We start from the raw sequence: 18,087 nt of genomic DNA on the forward strand, positions 1-18,087 counted from the left end.
AATAAATCAATCATTTAGTTTATTCCTTACTGTTTACATATGTTTGTTTTTATACGTGTTTTTAAATAAACAAAATAAATAACGCTATCAATATGATATGTGGTACCGATCAGTGTCCACTAAGTGTCAGTGTTGCGTGTCTTTTGAGCATACACTATGATTTCCCAGTATGTAACTGGAATATCATGTAAAATCACTTGTCTTTCTTTGATTGTATACAAGTTTGGTTCTTATTGTCGTCGTCTTTATAAAAAAAAATCTAATTTAAGAGTCTTATTCAATGGTGAGTGTCCAGGACCAATAAGTCTTTTCTCTGCCGGCCTCAACACGATCAGACCCTTAATTCTATTGTTTGTTATTTGAAATGTTTCAGTTCATTTAATTTCTCTTGGCTGCACTGCTTCTATAGTACGTATATGTGGATGTTGCATACTTGTTTCAATCAGATTTCGGCCTCTATGTGTCGTCATGTCAATCTAACGTGCCCATGGTCCTTCAGAATCAGTAATGTTGACCATGTGACTTAAACTAGCATTTTGAGACACGGTGCATACTATATTTAAATTAGAAATATTCTCACAGCACGCCACCACGCAAAAATGCCACACAGGTGAATGCAAAGGTTACATAACTAATTATGTTTATGTACCCTCTGCCTACCTGCCACTTTACATCGCTGGCATAAAAGATTTTTTTTCTCTTGGTGCATATTAAGTGTGTTTTAAATTTTTGGTAAAAAAAAAAAAAAACTCATGTTACTGGATCAATATTTTTTTTCTGAACTACTGTTAAATTCCATTTTTGTATAGTATTTATGTCTTTAGTTGCCAACAAAGAACAAAAAGCATGGTCAACATGTATTATATTGTAAATATGGGGTCACTAACAAATTCAATTTGGCAGTGCCTAAATGAGCACTACTTCTTAGGTATTCATTAATCTAAAGTGCAACAAATTTGACACACACTTTTACCTCAAATTCTACACACTGGTAAAAGTATATGAAGCAGATATCAGTATGCAACACTTCAAGTTAAATGGGATGAGAAAACATAAGGCAAAACAACTGCTGTATCAATCAGAGTAATTGTCACATATCTATAAATCTCTGCAAGTGTTCAAGTTTTCAAATGACCATGTTTACAATATTTAAAGAGCTATTTTGAGAATGGGCCTCCAGTCCATTCATGCTTGGGGGCTACCTGGAGCCTGCAGACACCATGTTGGTGACCCCCTAGGATTAAATCAATCCCTCGATATAAAATGACAGTTTTGAATTCGGGACCTAGACGGACCTTATTGTCCCAGTTGGGTCTACACTGAGCCGCCCCTCCCTCAGAGACGTCACACCCGGATAGTATAAAGGTTGCAGGGAGCTCTGCGCTCGGTGCACTGTGCTGGAGGGTTAGGTCTGCATGCTGCATCGCCTCCTCAACTCCTCACCCAAGTGGAAAGGTCCTTCGCGCTGTGCAATGGAGAGAGTGACCCGCGGTCCACCGTGTGCGATGCCCGACAGGGAATGACGCGTAGCTTTGCTGTAGACTAAAGATTCTTTGACACCATGGCACGGATTTGCACTCTCGCAAAGGCGCACTTTGCAAAGATGGCATAGCGCTCGAGAACATGGAACTCCTCCAGGAACCGAACTCACTGACAACGTGAATGAAAAGAAGAAAGGGGATTTGTACTCAGTGCGGTTTTGTTTCGTTCTTTTACCTGGGCGGCTGTGAGCAGAGTGAGTGTGAACTATGAATCTGGGCAAAGCGCTCCTGTTGCTCCTGCTCTCCAGTTGCGTGACAATGGTGCTGTCGCTCTCCACTTGCACCACCGTGGACATTGACCACATCAAGAAGAAGAGAGTGGAGGCGGTGCGGGGGCAGATCCTCAGCAAACTCCGATTGACCAGTCCGCCCCAGACGACGGGTCCGAGCCAGGTACCGTTCCAGGTGCTGGCCCTCTACAACAGCACCAGGGAGCTCATCGAGGAGCTGGGGAGAGACCGGCAGCAGAGCTGTGGACAGGATAACACGGAGACCGAGTACTACGCTAAAGAGATTTACAAGTTCAACATGATCAATGGGCCGCCTGAAAACAGTAAGTTTGAATGTATGTACGTGTGTAATGACGATCATTGCCTCTACAAGACGTCGGCGAAGTGCGCAGACTCCAAGCCACTATGTGGTATGTTTGTCATCAGCTGTGCCAAATCATTCTAAAAGCGAATAAACAAAAACGTATTTCGAGTTCGAAGTGATTAAAAATAAGTGAATGTTCAAGTGGGGCAGTACAGGGGATTGGCGTAGTTTCCCAATCTTTCTGAGCCAATTATTGGACATATTTGTCATTACAAAATTGCAACAAAAGTTGATACTGTACACAAGTTAATGGTCAATTTAGTGAAATAGCATTCTTTTTTGTCCAAGTTAATCAAATTGGATTATTTCCCACAGCCCACTGTTTGGGATTCACTGGTCTAGTGGTTAGGATTTCTTTCTCACAGTTGCCAAGTCTTGGGTTCAAATCTCCTCCCCATCACTCCTGGATGCAGTTTGCATGTTCTCCCCAGGCTTCAGTAGAATTTCTGCAGGTATTCCGGCTCCCTCCCTTATTACAAAAATTGGCATCTCACGTTCATTGAAGACTTAATTGTCTGTATAGGTGGGAATTTCAGTTCAGGGTCTACCATGCCTCATGTCAAGTCACCTGAAATAAACACCAACTTACCTGTGACCTGAATGAGGAGAAACGCTACAAAAATGAATGAATGTAAATGTGAATTTATTTTTTTTTTTTCATACACAAGGCAACTCAACGTGCTTCACAAAACCAATTGCAACAAACAGAACAACTGAAAACATTTGCATAACAAAGACAACAAAAGTTCTTATTAAAAATTCATAAAAAGTACATATTTACAATCAAAGGCTTTTTAAAAGCAAAGAAAAAAACTAAATTTGAAATTATTTAAAAAATGTAGAGTGAAATTGATTTAATAAATGCCAAAGAGCCCTTAAAGTAATGGTGAAAAAGCACAGTTTTCAACTGCACTCAAAAGACTTGGGGCTAACTTCACTCCCATTGGCAACATATTCCGTTTGTGTGCAGCATGACAGCCAAATTGCCGCTTCACCATGTTTGCTTTGAAACCCGGGCTCCAAAAAAAAAAACCTGAGTCTGCAGACCTCAGAGCTCTACTGGGTTTATATTCAATTAGCCTTCCCTTAATGTACTCAGCACTCAAGTCATTCAGTGATTTATAGATTTGAAGTGTTCCTTTTGCCCCGAAGTCAGCTTGGCTTCAGCTCACTGCAACCCTGAACAGGAGACATGTCAAGAATTACTGGACCTAATTTAGTATGTTTGAATCCTGAGAAGTGAATTTCACATTTGCATCTTCAGCTGACAATATTTTCAATTTCCAGATATAAAAACAAACAAGCAAAAAAAAAAAACAACTAAACGTTCATTATCAATAGCACAACGTCATACAGTATTTTCCTATTTCAAGCCAGAAGGTATTCCTACACCAAATAAAAATGTGGCGAGCATATGAATAATTGGCGGCTCAAGCGTATCTATTAAAATGCTGTCATTTGTTTGAGTGCAGTTTTTACGCGCGTGCAAAGGGGGGACCAAAGTAAACAGTCTAATTGAAACGAGCGCCATTCCTCATGCATACCTCACACCAAAGCCATGGGAACTCCAGCCTAATTCTGACACATTCCTAAAAGTGGGGGTGGTGCCGGGGGGGGGACGGGTTCTCAGGCAGTTAGCTTCTACTATCCTTTGCCAACTCCAATACCTCATTTCCATTTTCAGGCTGCCAGTTTCCTAATATTTTTCATCCTCCTTTATAACTTTCTCACTCCTGTTAACCCATTCATCTTGTAGTATTAGGCAGCTCAAGCTATCCCAGTGTTTTCATCCAATTCCTGTGTTCATCCACACTGGTATTTCCTGTATAAAACGTGCTCCATTTATTGTTCCCGACAGTCGGGAACAGAAGTCAACTATATGATCCTCCAGATGGAGTTTGTTTTTTAGGGCGGAGGGGTGCCGTCGCCCATTTCACTGCGGATCAACAGGTGTTTATGCTGAGCTGTGACACTGAGCAGAGCCTCCGAGCGTTTTAAGTCTTGAATCAAATCCGTGTCGCAGATCCCACCGAGTGATCCTGACATTTCCAAACACGCAGCTCAGAGGTTTCTCCACCGGTCAGAGGTATAAGCACAGCTCCCAAAACAAACACAAGGTCCAAGGAGCGGAACCGCTGATGGACGGCTCTCGCACTGGACGTGATAATACGAGACGTGAGCTTGACTTACTATTGGCTCCCATTGAACAGCGACTCCAAACGACATAAAACCTCAAAGTGGGCCAACATACATTAAATCGCAATTTTCTCCTCTTTTCCATGATATCATTTTAAAGAAAGCAGAGCATGTTTGGGCATGTAAGAACATAACGTCTGTCATCTTGATAATTCAGTTCATTTTCATTCCCACTGGATATAATGACTTTTACATTCGCTCTTTTTGGAAGGTGGGAGTGCATGGGACGATAGTCAAGTTTTTCACGCCCTGTTAAAAAGTTCAACAGAACCTTTTCTCTCATTCTTCACGCAGCCTTTTGCCCTCCTAGACTAATGTCAAATATTTGCTATTTATAAGCAAAAGCTTTAAAGGTAATACACAGATGCGTCCAGATTGTCGTCCACACCATTTTTGCCCGTTGAAATATTTTTAAAAAAATTCACCCGGTGTGTACCGGAGTGTGTGGCTTATTTGGATCTTTTCACAGCGCCTTAATGCAAGTGCATCTGATTTTTACAAGTGGAGGTTGTGTAACCGAGTGGATAATCACATCTTTTATGAGGTCAAGGCACTTCAGCAGCTGGCGTGCACCTGCAGCCTCGTGCTTCCTCTTTCCTTTGTTTACCCTTGCAAAGCTCTGGAGAGAGTGACATCACAGACAATCCTCCAGGCGACAGGGGAAAAGAGAGGAGATTCCCAAGTTCTTTTTTTTTTAATCCTTTTTTTTTTTTAGCTGATGTCAGACAGAAGGCAAGAGGAGGATCAGCATGAATTTGACCCTGAGACGTCCTTCACATCTCATTTAAATTGAGAAAAAACACAAAATTACATTTGAATGTGACGATCTATACTCACGCTGAAAGAGGAACCGCCAAAGTTGATCGCAATCCACACTATGGCATTGGGGGAATTTTTCCTGTTCTAATTTCAAAACAAAATTTCATATCGGAATTAAAAAGTGAATATCAAGTTGTTGAACATCGAGGTTTTTTTTATGCTGAGTTCCAGTGCCATCCTCCGGTTAACTCCCCCCCCCCCTGGCTTTGCATGGAAATGTGCTCTAGGAGTTCAGAGTTTGCATCAGGGGCGGTACGAGCCGACTTTGCGCTACGTGGTTTGTCAAGAACTGATAAATAAATTATACAACACGCTGGATTAGTGCGACGGCCATAAAGCTTCTAAAGTACTTCTTCGAAAAGCATTGGCGCCCCCTACCCAAGACGTATAAGTACGTCCTTGTGTCTTTTTTTATGTCATAGTGTGCGCTGAAGTTCAGTCGGAGACAGAAAAACTTTTTCCCAGGAGGAATTGTTGCAACACTATTCCGATATTAGAATTAGAATTAGAATTAGAAATCCCTTTATTGTCATTGTACTCAAGTGTGCAACGAGATTAGAGATTATTAATTGGTGAGCTGCACGCAATGGAATATTCTGACGAAAACTGCAAAGCCTGGCCTGTCAAATGCTGATGGCATTACGTCTGACCGAACGATATTTGAAATGAAATAGAAAAAATGAAAGGTATTGCTGGAATTAAATTAAAGTGCTGTGTTGTTTTTAATGTATTCATTCATCCATGTAAAAATTTGAAAAAATAATTTGTGCTTGTAATTGCCATTTAATTATTTGCATTGGCTCATATTATACTGAACCAGTAATTAAATTTTTTATTCTGTGCTTTTTATTATAATTTTCCACTTTTGGCATCATGAGTATTCTTCAATTGTAGCATCATAAAAAGAAAAAGCTAAACACATGGAGTGACCTGAAGTTTCAGCCGATATGCTGATGTCTAACTTGTTCGACTCTGGAAGCACATTTTTTTTACCGCAGGATTTTTTTGTTTGGACTCCAAATCGCGCAACTTTTAGGCCTTTTAACTTTGGAGGTTCCACTGTACAAAATGGTTGATAGTTACCTCACATAGTTTGTCTCAGCATGTGACTCATTCAAATATTGGCTCATAAAATTAGCAAATATACTTCATTTTAATTATGTAAGCCATCCCCTCCGTTTGCCAACATGGAACAAATTACCTTTCAGACCCTTGGCAAAAATAAGCCAAAATGTGAAATCCACCTAAAACTGTTGCAATGGGAAAAAATGAGGTCATCCAAAAGGAAACCAAAGACTTGATTAGAATTTCAAATCTGCTTTTCAAAAAGGGGGGGGGGTGCTTTGCGCCTGGGGTGGGGGTTCGCACACGGATGGGGTTGGGGCCAATGAGTGAGAAGAGCAAAGGGCTACTGAGCTTCCCACCTTGTAGATTGCGTGGAAACACCGGGCAGATATATAGCCTGGGATGGATGCTGAAAAGGTCAACTAAAAATAGGAGAACGTTTGTGGAAATATCAGATAATGGCTGGGAGGACGCTGAAGTAGGATTATGGGTCAAATGAAGTAATTGGAGATGTTTGCACGATGACACCGATACGCAGCTGCATTTATGAGTTTCCATTGTATGAAAAGAGCTCAAGGTGGGAATCAGCTGAGGGTGCGACAGCCTCGCTAAGTCTCTAATAGAGTTGAAGCGGACGGTAATAAATTAGCCAGAGCTCGGCTGTAAATGATGTTTCCACTTGGCTCGTAAAATGTTTGCTATGTGCTTGTTTAGCTCCACACCGCATGTGCCTGGCTCATTAAAATAATAAACTGTACGTTGATATCATGAAAAGAAGGGCATGCATCCGGTGCAACAGGAAGCTTTTCAGGTACAAGCACAATGCGGCCATTTATATCCCGCTAAATGTCGGCGTGCACGCGCCTGTGTTGCTGTCTGACAAGTTATGTGCGCACAGTTGCTCGTGTTGGGATATTGTCCTCATATCCCTGAGCCCGAGTTCTTCTGCTTCTAAGGAATATTTGAACTACTTGTCTGAGCACCTGTTGAGCTCCAGAGTTGATTGGTGGGCAAGGCAATGCAGCTGTATTGATCAGATTAAAAGAATTAACAAACAAAATAAGAGAAGACATTTAAAAACAAATACAGAAATACTAGAGGAGCGTACAGTCGAGGCTGCCATTTTGGGGGGAATTTGGAGATTCCCATGGGATGGGAGCCAACTTGACCTTTAGATTAGGATGGTACAGGATAAAAAATTCACAGGAGCAGACGGGAGCGGGATAATCCAGTAAGAAAAAATAATTCTCGGTGAGTCCAAGAGGAGAAAGGGAGTGACAAATTGTTCAATAAATGAGTAAAATGCCACATTTTTTTTAATTTTATTTTGTTATTCAGTTGACTAACAAAATGGGAGCAGTACGAGAGTAGGAGGCATTCTTAATGGGATTAGAGTTGTTTTCCTATTTTTTTTTTCTTTTTTTTTTTTTTTGATCCAGCACTGGGAGAGGATGGGATTTTTTTTTTCTGTGGGAGTAATATGGAACGGGAGTGAAAATTCACTCCTGTGTTTTCCTCTAGCATACAGTGCAAGAAAAATATTTGGGAAAATACCTCAAAGACCTCAATAAGAGGTACTTTTTAATTTGGATTTAAAATAATTCACACTTGGGGCTGACTTCACTTCTGTTGACATCTTATTCCATTTGCGTGCAGCATAACAGCTAAATGCTACTTCACCATGTTTGCCTTGAACTTGCGATGGGCAAATGAAGCTTCATGAAGCACAAGTAATGATTTTTTTTTTTAATATAATTTAGTGTGGAAATGTAATAAATTTCCATTGTACGAGCCTTCACCTTAAGCCAGGAGCACCATCTCGAGGAGTAAAAAATATCACAAGTGCTTCATGAAGCTTCATTTTCCAATCACTACCTTGAACTCAGAGCTCCCACTAACTGGCCCGATTCATAAGACCTCAGAGATCAACTGGGTTTATAACCATTAGCATTTCTTGAATGTATATAAAACCTAATCCATTCATTGATTTATTGATTATCAGTAGCAGAATTTATTGGTGGTAGCCAGAGATAATTTATTTTCCACATTAGCATTGTATGTGAATACACAATGACTATAACAAACTTGTAGTAGAGTTGCTCGGCTGCGTTAAAAAAAAAGAAAGGATCAATACTTGAATGATGGAAGTGATCCATGATTCATGCTGACAACCCGCACAATGTACAGCACTTGCTGAAGGGAAGCCATACAGCATAAAAAAGGGCCACATCTGAGAAAGTCTCTCTGAAAAATTGGATAAATCATCACTAAATAAACACGTTCATCCCTGTAAGAATATCGATGGAAAATAACGTGTAATAATAATATACCCAATGAGGTAAGAAGTGAATTTATGTTTCAACCAATTGCGCCAAGAGCAACATTTATTCTTGGGAATCCCACATGAAACGCTACCGTTGAGTCATGCTTTTCCATTTTACCTGCAGATGACCTCTCCTACTGCCCAAAGGGAATCACCTCCAAGGTGTTCCGCTTCAACGTCTCCACCATGGAGAAGAACTCCACCAACTTGTTCCGGGCCGAGTTTCGAGCCCTGCGGATCCCCAACGCCAGCGCCAAGAAAAACGAGCAGCGGATCGAGCTCTACCAGGTGTGTGAACTTGCTAACGCCCCCTTGCTCTCTCCCTCTCTTTCTCTCTCTGCCACAAGGACCAACAGTACGAGGCCGCGAGCTGGAGAGGGGGTGGTGAAAACATTTATATTAGGACGTCCAACTCCTTCTGAGTTTTCTGCTCTTGAGTACTGATCCTTATTCCATGTGCTTGTAGACCAAATTAGAGCACATGTCCATCTTTCACTTATCTTTTGTCGCTTGATTCCAATTTCTGCAGTCAATCCTTGATTGATTGATTAAGGCATTAAGGCTTATGCTCCCAACCTCTTCACCTAATCATAATCATTTTGTCCATTTTGGGGGGTCAGTTTAATTCAAGCTAAAGAAGTGCTTTGTTACCATCTTGTCGCATACAAAGGTAAACGTCATTTTAGTCACAGATTCCCGCTACCCGCGAGAGTGTTGGTCTCTGTCTCCTGTAACACCGGGCAGGCAAGTGTCAATTTAGAGTTGCGGGCCCTCGGTGTAGTTCCACTTTGTGCCGCAACATACCAGGCATCACTGAGGTCAAATGGAAAGAAAATGCAGCATAATTAGGGCAAGAAGAGCTCCAGATGGTCGCCAACTTAACTTGAGTAATAGCTGTTCCGACAGAGCGGATAGACAATATGCCTGTGAGTATTGTTGTAAAGTGTACAACATTTGTACATGTAGGTGTTGCTGCTGTTTGTGTGATCGTCGCAGCAGTTATTTAAAAATTTTTAATTACCGTTGCAGCTGTGCTAAATCTCAGTAGTCTGTCTATGGCATTTCACATTATATGTAAGCAAATTAAGCTTGGTGGCTTGTACAAAACTATAAAGATTTGGTTGCCGTTTAGGCGTTTAAATTATACAATTTTGAACTTTTCTTTAAAATTATTTGTCAGTTTTAGAGTAAACAGCTCAAAGCAAGCACACTTTGCATCTTTTTTGAAAAACTGTAAGAAAAGGTGCTAAGGAATACCCCATAAAAAGTCTGTTTTAATACATTTAAATGCGTTTAAAACATGTGGGAGGGGTTCACACTTAAGAAAAGTTTTTTTTTTACATGGTCTCGTAGAGCTGGAATGTATCCCCGCGATAAACGGAGGTTCACCCACACATGTTTCTGGGGCATGTTTGTCAAGCGTCGATGATTTGCCTCATTAATCTCTCATGAGAGACGAGGAATAATGATCGGGTTCCTACGCTTCCTGCCGGGGAGACAAGCGTCTCCAGACTGCATCCCGCCTCCGAGGCAGCCTCTGGCCAGCTCTGAATGCAGACTGTCAGCCCGGCAGATTGTTTCCAGGGGCCCGCGAGGAGATAGAGACGGGGTCACCCGACGGGGGAGTAAATGGAGCTTGTCACTCGTTCGCCCACGCACTCGTCACGCCAGAGCTGGTTGGCAGAAGTCTGATACTGGCAGGACCTTCGTTCCCACAGGAAGTGAGATTAGATTCTGACATTGTTCAGGGAAACTAGTTAGGCCTAGTGGCTCATGCTAATGACCTCTAAGGTGAAACACAATCCGTTTCAAGGATGCTGGTTGACCTCTGAGCTATTCAGATTGTAAAACAAATGTTCTCATAGAAAGTAATGCAAATAATAGCTCCAAAGTTTAACGGCTGCCATCATAAAATTTGTACTGCTGGATTAACAAATAACATTCTTACAAGTGTAAAAAGAAGTTAAGCCCCATTAATCGTATCACGTAAAAACAACAAAAGTTGACAGAATGGTCCTAAAGAGTGACGCTGGAGTCACTTGTTAGTGTGAGTCTCCCACTTTGTGTACATTGAAAGAGTAAATTCTACATCAACCCGTAGTACATGAAAATCAGCGCTTTTTATTTTACCCCTCCAATGTACTTTGAAGACATTTAAACCTGTTAGACTTATTAAAATACACTCTGTAAACAAGTTTAACATGTATAGAAAATACTGCATGAATTGAAGTATGCGCTAGTTACATGCTTGTTCCTTTAAGAGGCGGGGCCAAGTGGGGAGCTGCGTGACTCGGCGTGGCCAGCTGCAAACTTCTGAGTGAGTGCGCTAGCTGTAATTTACTGTTCGCCGTTATTCAATAAACTGCGGTGCTTCTTTTCCACAACACCCCTTGTTGAGCCTGCTCCGTTTTTTTAACAAGTTGAAGCACAAAAAAACAAGGAAAAATCTCCCCCAAAAAAATAAATAAAAATGATGTTCATTTGACTTCCTGTGCCGAGGTTTTGTGAGATGGGCTGAGCTCTCACCTGAAGGGCTGAGGCCACGACCTCATCGGTGGCGGCGGTCAAGTGTCCCAAAATTGCCAAAGAAAAAGAAAAAAGTGGATCCTCACTGAGTTGAAATGAAGTCAAAGGTTTTTTTTGCCAATTCAGAAATGTATTCTTAGGGGTTGAATTCCAAATTGTACGAGGACTACGCCAGTGGCGAATCCATTTCGCCCCATCCTCACTTTCCCTCTCGATCTGGAACATGAGGAGATGTTTAGCTACCGTGGTAGTGGAACCTTGCCGTATGGATGGTGTGGCGCTTCCTCTCATGTGTGAGGTGCCGATGCAAAGGCCGGCCAGGGTCGGTCCCGTTGGCAAGAGGGTAACACGCAGGCATTAACGTGCAAAATGGGGATATCAACACAGCCAGTCACTTTTTCCATGAAGAGTAGACATTTGGCCCAAGGCATCCCGGAGAGTCTGGCTCAGACAGACAGCTCTGCTTCTGTGTGTGCCGATTTTGCGTTTTTGCAGCTGGCTCACATTTTCATCCTTCCTTGCAGATCCTCCAGAAAGATGACCCTAAGGCCAAACAGCGCTACATCGGAGGCAAGAACGTTCTGACGATGGGGATGCCCGAATGGGTCTCCTTCGACGTTACCGAGACAGTGAGGGAGTGGCTCATGTACAGACGTGAGTGTGTGTTGTGGGGGGGGGGGGAGATCTGAGGGGCACCTTCATTCTCTTTCATTCAAGAAGATTCAACTTGGTCATAACCTTTCACAAGTACAAGGCAAATAAATGCAAATCACAACTAAACAAAAAGTGCATGAGAAGTAAATAAATTAGGGCTGAACGATTTTTGAAAATAATCGAATTGCCGTTTTTTCATCCCTCGATATTGCAATTGCAATTGAATAGCCGATTTCCGTCTTGCTTTGTTTGTCCACTTCAATTAGTTGTTAATTCACTACGACAACTTGACAAAATTCTACCAAAGTGTGGCGGAAACAAGTAAGTCATAAACGAGATGACAGCAATAATGGAAAATATGTGCGGCTTTATCACTTTCACTTTTCATTTTTATGAAACGATACATTTTGAACTTCTTAAGCATTGAACTAATGTAGACACTATAGAAAAAAATTATGAAATATAGACACATAAAAAACACTCATTGCGCAAAATGAAGTTTTTTTTTTTAATTTTTATTATTTTTTTCCAAAATTCGCAGCCTTTGCGATCTGAAAATGTCAATCTATCACAACATCGATTTGAATTCAATCAATTGTTCAGCCCTATCGTGCAAATATAATAAAGTCCAACTTGTGCTTTCCCTCAGAAACAAATCTTGGCCTGGAGATCAGCGTGCACTGCCCATGTCACACATTCAAGCCCAACGGGGACATTATCGAGAACGCCAACGAGGTGCTTGAGGTCAAGTTCAAAGGTAAAATAGTGGGCATGCTTTGCTTTGGTAACGGGGCAAGGTTGGTGGCGTACGGTTTCGTGTTGCATCTATTCTTTTGCTATAACACTTGTGTCCCCATCATTTGGGTGGTGGGTCATATTCTCTGGAGTAAAAAAGTATTTTTTTCTTAATATATCGCCTGACTTCAAATCAAACTAAAGTAGACTTCAAAATAAAATCTCTGGACAATAAGGAAAGCCGAATGGAAAAAAAATATATATTTTTTTTTACTCTGACATAAGTATTGGCAATCGCCACTGAAGTTAATGGAAAAAAAGTTGCCACTATGTTAAGCAGATCTGCTCTCGAATTTATTGCTTTTCCTTGCTACATAGAAAAGTGCTCCACGTAATGTCAATACTACAGAAAAGAAAATTACCTCATGCCTAACTGACAGAAAACAAAGCAACAATTACTGTTTCGATGATAATAATCATTGATCTACTGAATAGTTAATTAAAATTTCAATCAAGTGAAAGTCCTCATATTTCTGTACAATGTCCAGCTGAGCTGGGAAAAGTATTACGGCTCTCCAAGCATTTACATCCAATATTTGTTGGCAAAATGGCCTGAAATTAGTTAATCAAAAATATTTTTTTAATATTTTTTTTCTCATGCAATATGAACTTTTTTATTCTAAATAACACATTAAAAATATTTGTTAGAAAAATTTAAAATATTTTTTTTACTAATAAGAACTGAAAAAATTGACAAATATCATTAAAAACCAAAATTAATTTATGCATTAAAATAATCAATTTCAAACCAATCGCATGTCTGTCTCCCAGTTTGTTTGTTTTTTTACCAAATCTACTAATAATCTGGACCATAAAAATGTTTGTCCACCTACAATTTACATTTGACAGATTCCTAAATTAGTTTCCCTAAAATGTTACAGAGATTTATTTCAAAGAAAATGCACTTGGTTTATATTTGTTGGAAGATCCAAGGTGAGATAACAGCTTGACTTGTCCAAACATCCGATGTTTGTTGACCTTTTTGATCTGCTAGTGATAAGCGAGAGGATTTGTCGTTCTATACGGGAAGGTTGCCATTTGTTGGTAGTTTATGTGCGACTGGAACAAAAAGGACCTCAGTGGTGAGCCTTAGTTGCGATCACATAAAAGTAAATTGGACCCATATGCTGCCTGGATTGAAAACGGTATATGAAAATGAAATTCTACGCACACCAGAAAAAAAAATCTTGTTCCACTGCTCTGATGTTCATTCATTCATGACTAAATATTCGACATTACAGTGTCTTTGATAAAGGTAATGGCTCTCCCGCCTCCAAGGAAGGCAGGCCGAGAGCATGGGAATGACATCGATCTGGTATCTCACTTAGTACAAGGGGCCCCCGGGCCCCGGCAACGCTCCGGAACGGGCTTGGCCACAAGGAATGTGCTGCCATGGCGCTCAGACGTTTGTCGCTAATTAAAGCGGGGCCAACATATCCACCAGCAGCATCTCTCCTGAGATATGTGCTGCTTTAGCCATCAGGCCGAGAGCGGACGAGCAGACGGTGGGAAGGAGGAAGTCGGAGAGTAACTGCTATTGAAGAAGGATGAAAAGTAAAGCCCTGTCTGGATATAACCCGCCCGTAAAAGCCGACAGTTGATTATGAGCGTCGTTAGTTGAGGATGGGGTGCCTTTTTTGATCTTGCGTGACCGCCTTGCTCCCTCCCGCAGGTACGGAGCCAGACTTTGATGACCTGAGTCGCACCAAGAAACAAAGGGAGCAGCTGTACCCCCATCTCATCCTCATGATGCTGCCCCCGCACAGGCTGGACGCGCACTCTTCGTCCCGAAGGCGCAAGAGAGCACTTGACACCAATTACTGCTTCAAGTAAGCCACGCTTGCCCATGACAAATTAGACGGTTTTATTTTAAAAAATAAATAAATCTCCAAAAAGCAGCCATGAAATAAATCATACTAAACCAATTACTTCTATTAAATGTTCTAATATGCCTGTAATGTAATAAGACATCCCTACATGCTCAAGAGTCCGGGGTCTCCATTGTCATATTTAACACTTCATGATTTGCCTTGGGGGGCGGCACGGTAGCCCGACAGGTTAGCACGATGGCCTCACAATACGAAGGTTGTGGGTTAGATTCCAGTGTGGAGTTTGCATGTTCTCCCCGTGCCAGTGTGGGTTTCCCCCGGGTAAACCGGTTTGCTCCCACATGCCAAAAATATGCATGGCAGGATGACTGGACACTCTAAATTTCCCCTAGGTATGAGTGTGAGCGCGGATGCCTGTTCGTCTATGTTAGCCTTGCGATTGGCTGGCAACCAATTCAGGGTGTACCCCGCCTACTGCCTGAAGACAGCTGGGATAGGTGCCAGCACCCCCCGCGACCCAAGTGAGGAGAAGCAGTACAGATAATGGAGGATGATGTGCCTCACATGTTAAATGGGAGACAGGTCTGGACTTTGAAGCCACACTTTGGTTACCAAGTTGTAAGACGTGCAGAATTTGGCCTGGCATAGTCTTGCTGTTGCTTGGATAGCCGCCTTCACATGTGATGGGGAACAACTCCCCCCATGCTGGCTTTCTAACTTTGCACTGATAACAGTCCGGCTGGTTCTTTCGCAATTTGTCTCATGATATCAAAAATGTGAAATGTGGACTCGTCAGACCACAGCACACTTTTCTTTTTGTGTCAGTCCATCTAAGATTAGCTCAGACCCAGAGAGGCTAACAGCATTTGTTGATGTAGCGATGAAGTTCCTGAGCCCACGTGGCCAGTTTTTGCTCGCAGTGCCACCCGAGGCATGGAAGGTGACGACCATTCAATGTTAGATTGTGCCCTTGATGCATTACATGCAGAGATTTCTACAGATTCTCTGAACATTTTGATAATATAATGGACGGTAGATGATGAAATCCCTAAATTCAAATTGTACTTTGAAAAACTTTGTTCACTGGTGGACTATTTAATGTTGCCATCAAAATCGCTCACTAATAAAAATATACAGTAGAACGATACCTTTGTGGAGTTTTGCAACAGTGACTGAGTTGGCCCACGCGCTACTGGACAAAGCATACAATGACATCATTCTGAGCCATTATTCACAGCGCTGTCTCCTGTATATGATAATGGGCATGTGTGTTATCGCGATTAAGTTGGACGAGCGGCGAGCCAACATATGCGGGATGGCAAGCTGGAAGACCTCGCGTGTTAATCAGCGAGACGTGATGACATGATACAAGTCGGGATCTGTCCCTGCAGCGACTAGAAAAAGCTCGCCACTCTCACATGCCAAGCATCTCCTCGCCTCCCATATCCTCTTTCGGGCTGACAGACACCTGGGCTCACTGGGAAGGGAAAATAAGGGCACACCTAAGAGTGGAATTTGGGAACTTCTCTCATCTGTGGCAGCAAGGCCACAGGGAGGAAATAGTTGAAGTTACATGGCCGTGTTATAAAGAGCGCTAATCTCCTCTTCCCTCCTTGTCTGCAGCAATTACGAGGAGAACTGCTGTGTGCGACCACTTTATATTAATTTCCGCCAGGACTTGGGCTGGAGGTGGATCCATCAGCCTGAGGGCTACTATGCCAATTTCTGCTCTGGTCCTTGTCCTTACCTACGCAGCGCTGACACCACACACAGCACGGTGAGACAAATAGCGGCACAAGCTCGGGGCCGTTACGGTGTTTATAAAATCTTCTGCTGGCAAAAAAAGATGTTCAAATGTCCATCCCTTTATTCCAACTAAGGACCTTATTTCAAATTGTCAATTCAAAAAACACACAAACAAAAATGATGAATCAGCTACCGGTTTGGTCTGTAAGGTATTATCAGAAAATGGGCAAAAATGTTTCGATTCAACACAAAGATAATTTGTCCACTTTCATGGAAGATAACAGAAATTTGATATTATTTATTGTTAAGAAGCAGAAATTCTGAGAATTTGGGCAATTTTAAATTACAAACAGCGTCTGAGTCATTGATTATCAAAAATTGCTAATTGATTAGTAGTTGATTCTCGATTAATCGTTGCACCTCAGTCAGTCGATTCTGTCTTTTTTTTTTTTTTAAGTTATTCATGGCTGCATTGCTTCCATTACATATATCCATCTATTCATTTTCCGAGCCGCAAATAAGTTCATCCTGCCTAGATTTTTTTTGTCATGATATTAGATACATTTTGATTATGAACTGATCTGGATGATGTGCGTGCCGTTATCTTGCATAATCGTATCTTATTGATATGTATTAAGAGGTGCACTCAAATTCCAAAACACAATGTTCTTATCCCTCCCCCATTTTCTCCGCTTAAAGCTGCTGAGCCTCTACAACACCTTGAATCCGGAGGCGTCCGCCTCACCCTGCTGTGTACCCCAGGACCTGGAGCCCCTCACCATCCTCTACTACGTGGGCCGCTTGCCTAAAGTGGAGCAGCTGTCCAACATGGTGGTCAAGTCTTGCAAGTGCAGCTAAGAGGCGTTAAGGAGCTCAGAGACACCTTCCTGCACTACTCAGGAGCGGTCCAGAGGGGATTGGGGAGCCTCCTCTGCCCCGGTACTTCAGTCTTGTCCTAGCTCCATCTCACTATTGAAAGGCCTGCAGACATTTGCAGCATCTCTTCCAGTTTGACTGATGAGGGTGAACTCTCAAAGCCCTTGATGAACCTTCAGCCTTTTTTTTTCTAACCATCTTTCTTACGTTTTTACTTCATATTCCAGCATTTTTGAACTGCTCGTACCTCAGTGTATTCTCATCCTGTTTTTATCTAAAGAGGAATGGAACAAAAATTGTCTTGGAATGACCACTGCATTCTTAAGGACAAGAGAGGGTGGAAAAAAAAAACGCCGCAGAAGAGAGACTGAACTCAGCATGACAGGACACATAGGACACGTTTGGATGTCCGAGCTGGAAAGCGATGCTGTGCTACACTGTGTATTTAGGATTAAATGCCGTTAAATAAAAATGATTTTAGGAAAAAATGTAAAAAATGCTGGAAACCAACCTAGTCAAAGTCGTATTTCAATGGTGATGTTAATACCTCTGCATTGCAACAGAATGGTGATTCCAGGGATTATTTCAGATGAAACTGAAGCCCTTCTGTTGTATGAGAGCCAGGCACGGGCATTTTGGCCACATTTCCTTGATCGACTGTTGGGTTGGGGGATGGATGACCAATTCATCCATTATTAGGGTTTGGGATGGGAGAAGCTCTCCCTGAATGCTCTGAACTTCTCTTTTCCATGCCAGTGTTGTCCTGAGCACGGCGGAGGTCTGCATGGATGTCGACCTCAGCTTGCATCATTTTGATCTTTGGACCACAAACTAGTCATGACTGAATCAACAGCGTCTCTGCTGGTTGCAGACAAGTAGTGTACTTTAGTTTGCCTCATTTGTTTCAAGGCACGACTCATCAACCATCAATCAAATTCTTAATGATGATTATTATGCCTAATGAGAACATGTCACAGAGTGAATCATTTCCTAGATCCCAAATTGTAAATGATGTTCTGCTTACTCTTGGAAACACTTTTTTTTCTTTCATTAAAATAACAGTTGGGTTGAGCTGTTTAGTATTAGTACTGTTGTGTTGTTGTTGTATTTTTTTTTGTTGATG

The 18,087-nt window shown here is 41.8% G+C and overlaps 1 protein-coding gene across 1 annotated transcript; it reads left to right on the plus strand.

Annotated features, from left to right (window-relative positions):
• Window positions 1-1,371: 1,371 nt before the first annotated feature.
• On the plus strand, window positions 1,372-18,049 carry tgfb3 (transforming growth factor, beta 3). Its single transcript, XM_088316710.1, has 7 exons — window positions 1,372-2,094; window positions 8,663-8,826; window positions 11,589-11,718; window positions 12,368-12,475; window positions 14,186-14,342; window positions 15,966-16,119; window positions 16,788-18,049. The coding sequence occupies exons 1-7, from the start codon at window positions 1,749-1,751 to the stop codon at window positions 16,944-16,946; spliced, it is 1,218 nt and encodes a 405-aa protein (XP_088172836.1). The 5' UTR covers window positions 1,372-1,748; the 3' UTR covers window positions 16,947-18,049.
• The last annotated feature ends 38 nt before the right edge of the window (window positions 18,050-18,087 follow it).

Source organism: Idiotropiscis lumnitzeri, chromosome 1 (genome assembly GCF_059441095.1).
Source record: "Idiotropiscis lumnitzeri isolate Australia: NSW breed Sydney's pygmy pipehorse chromosome 1, RoL_Ilum_1.0, whole genome shotgun sequence".
NCBI lineage: Eukaryota > Metazoa > Chordata > Actinopteri > Syngnathiformes > Syngnathidae > Idiotropiscis > Idiotropiscis lumnitzeri.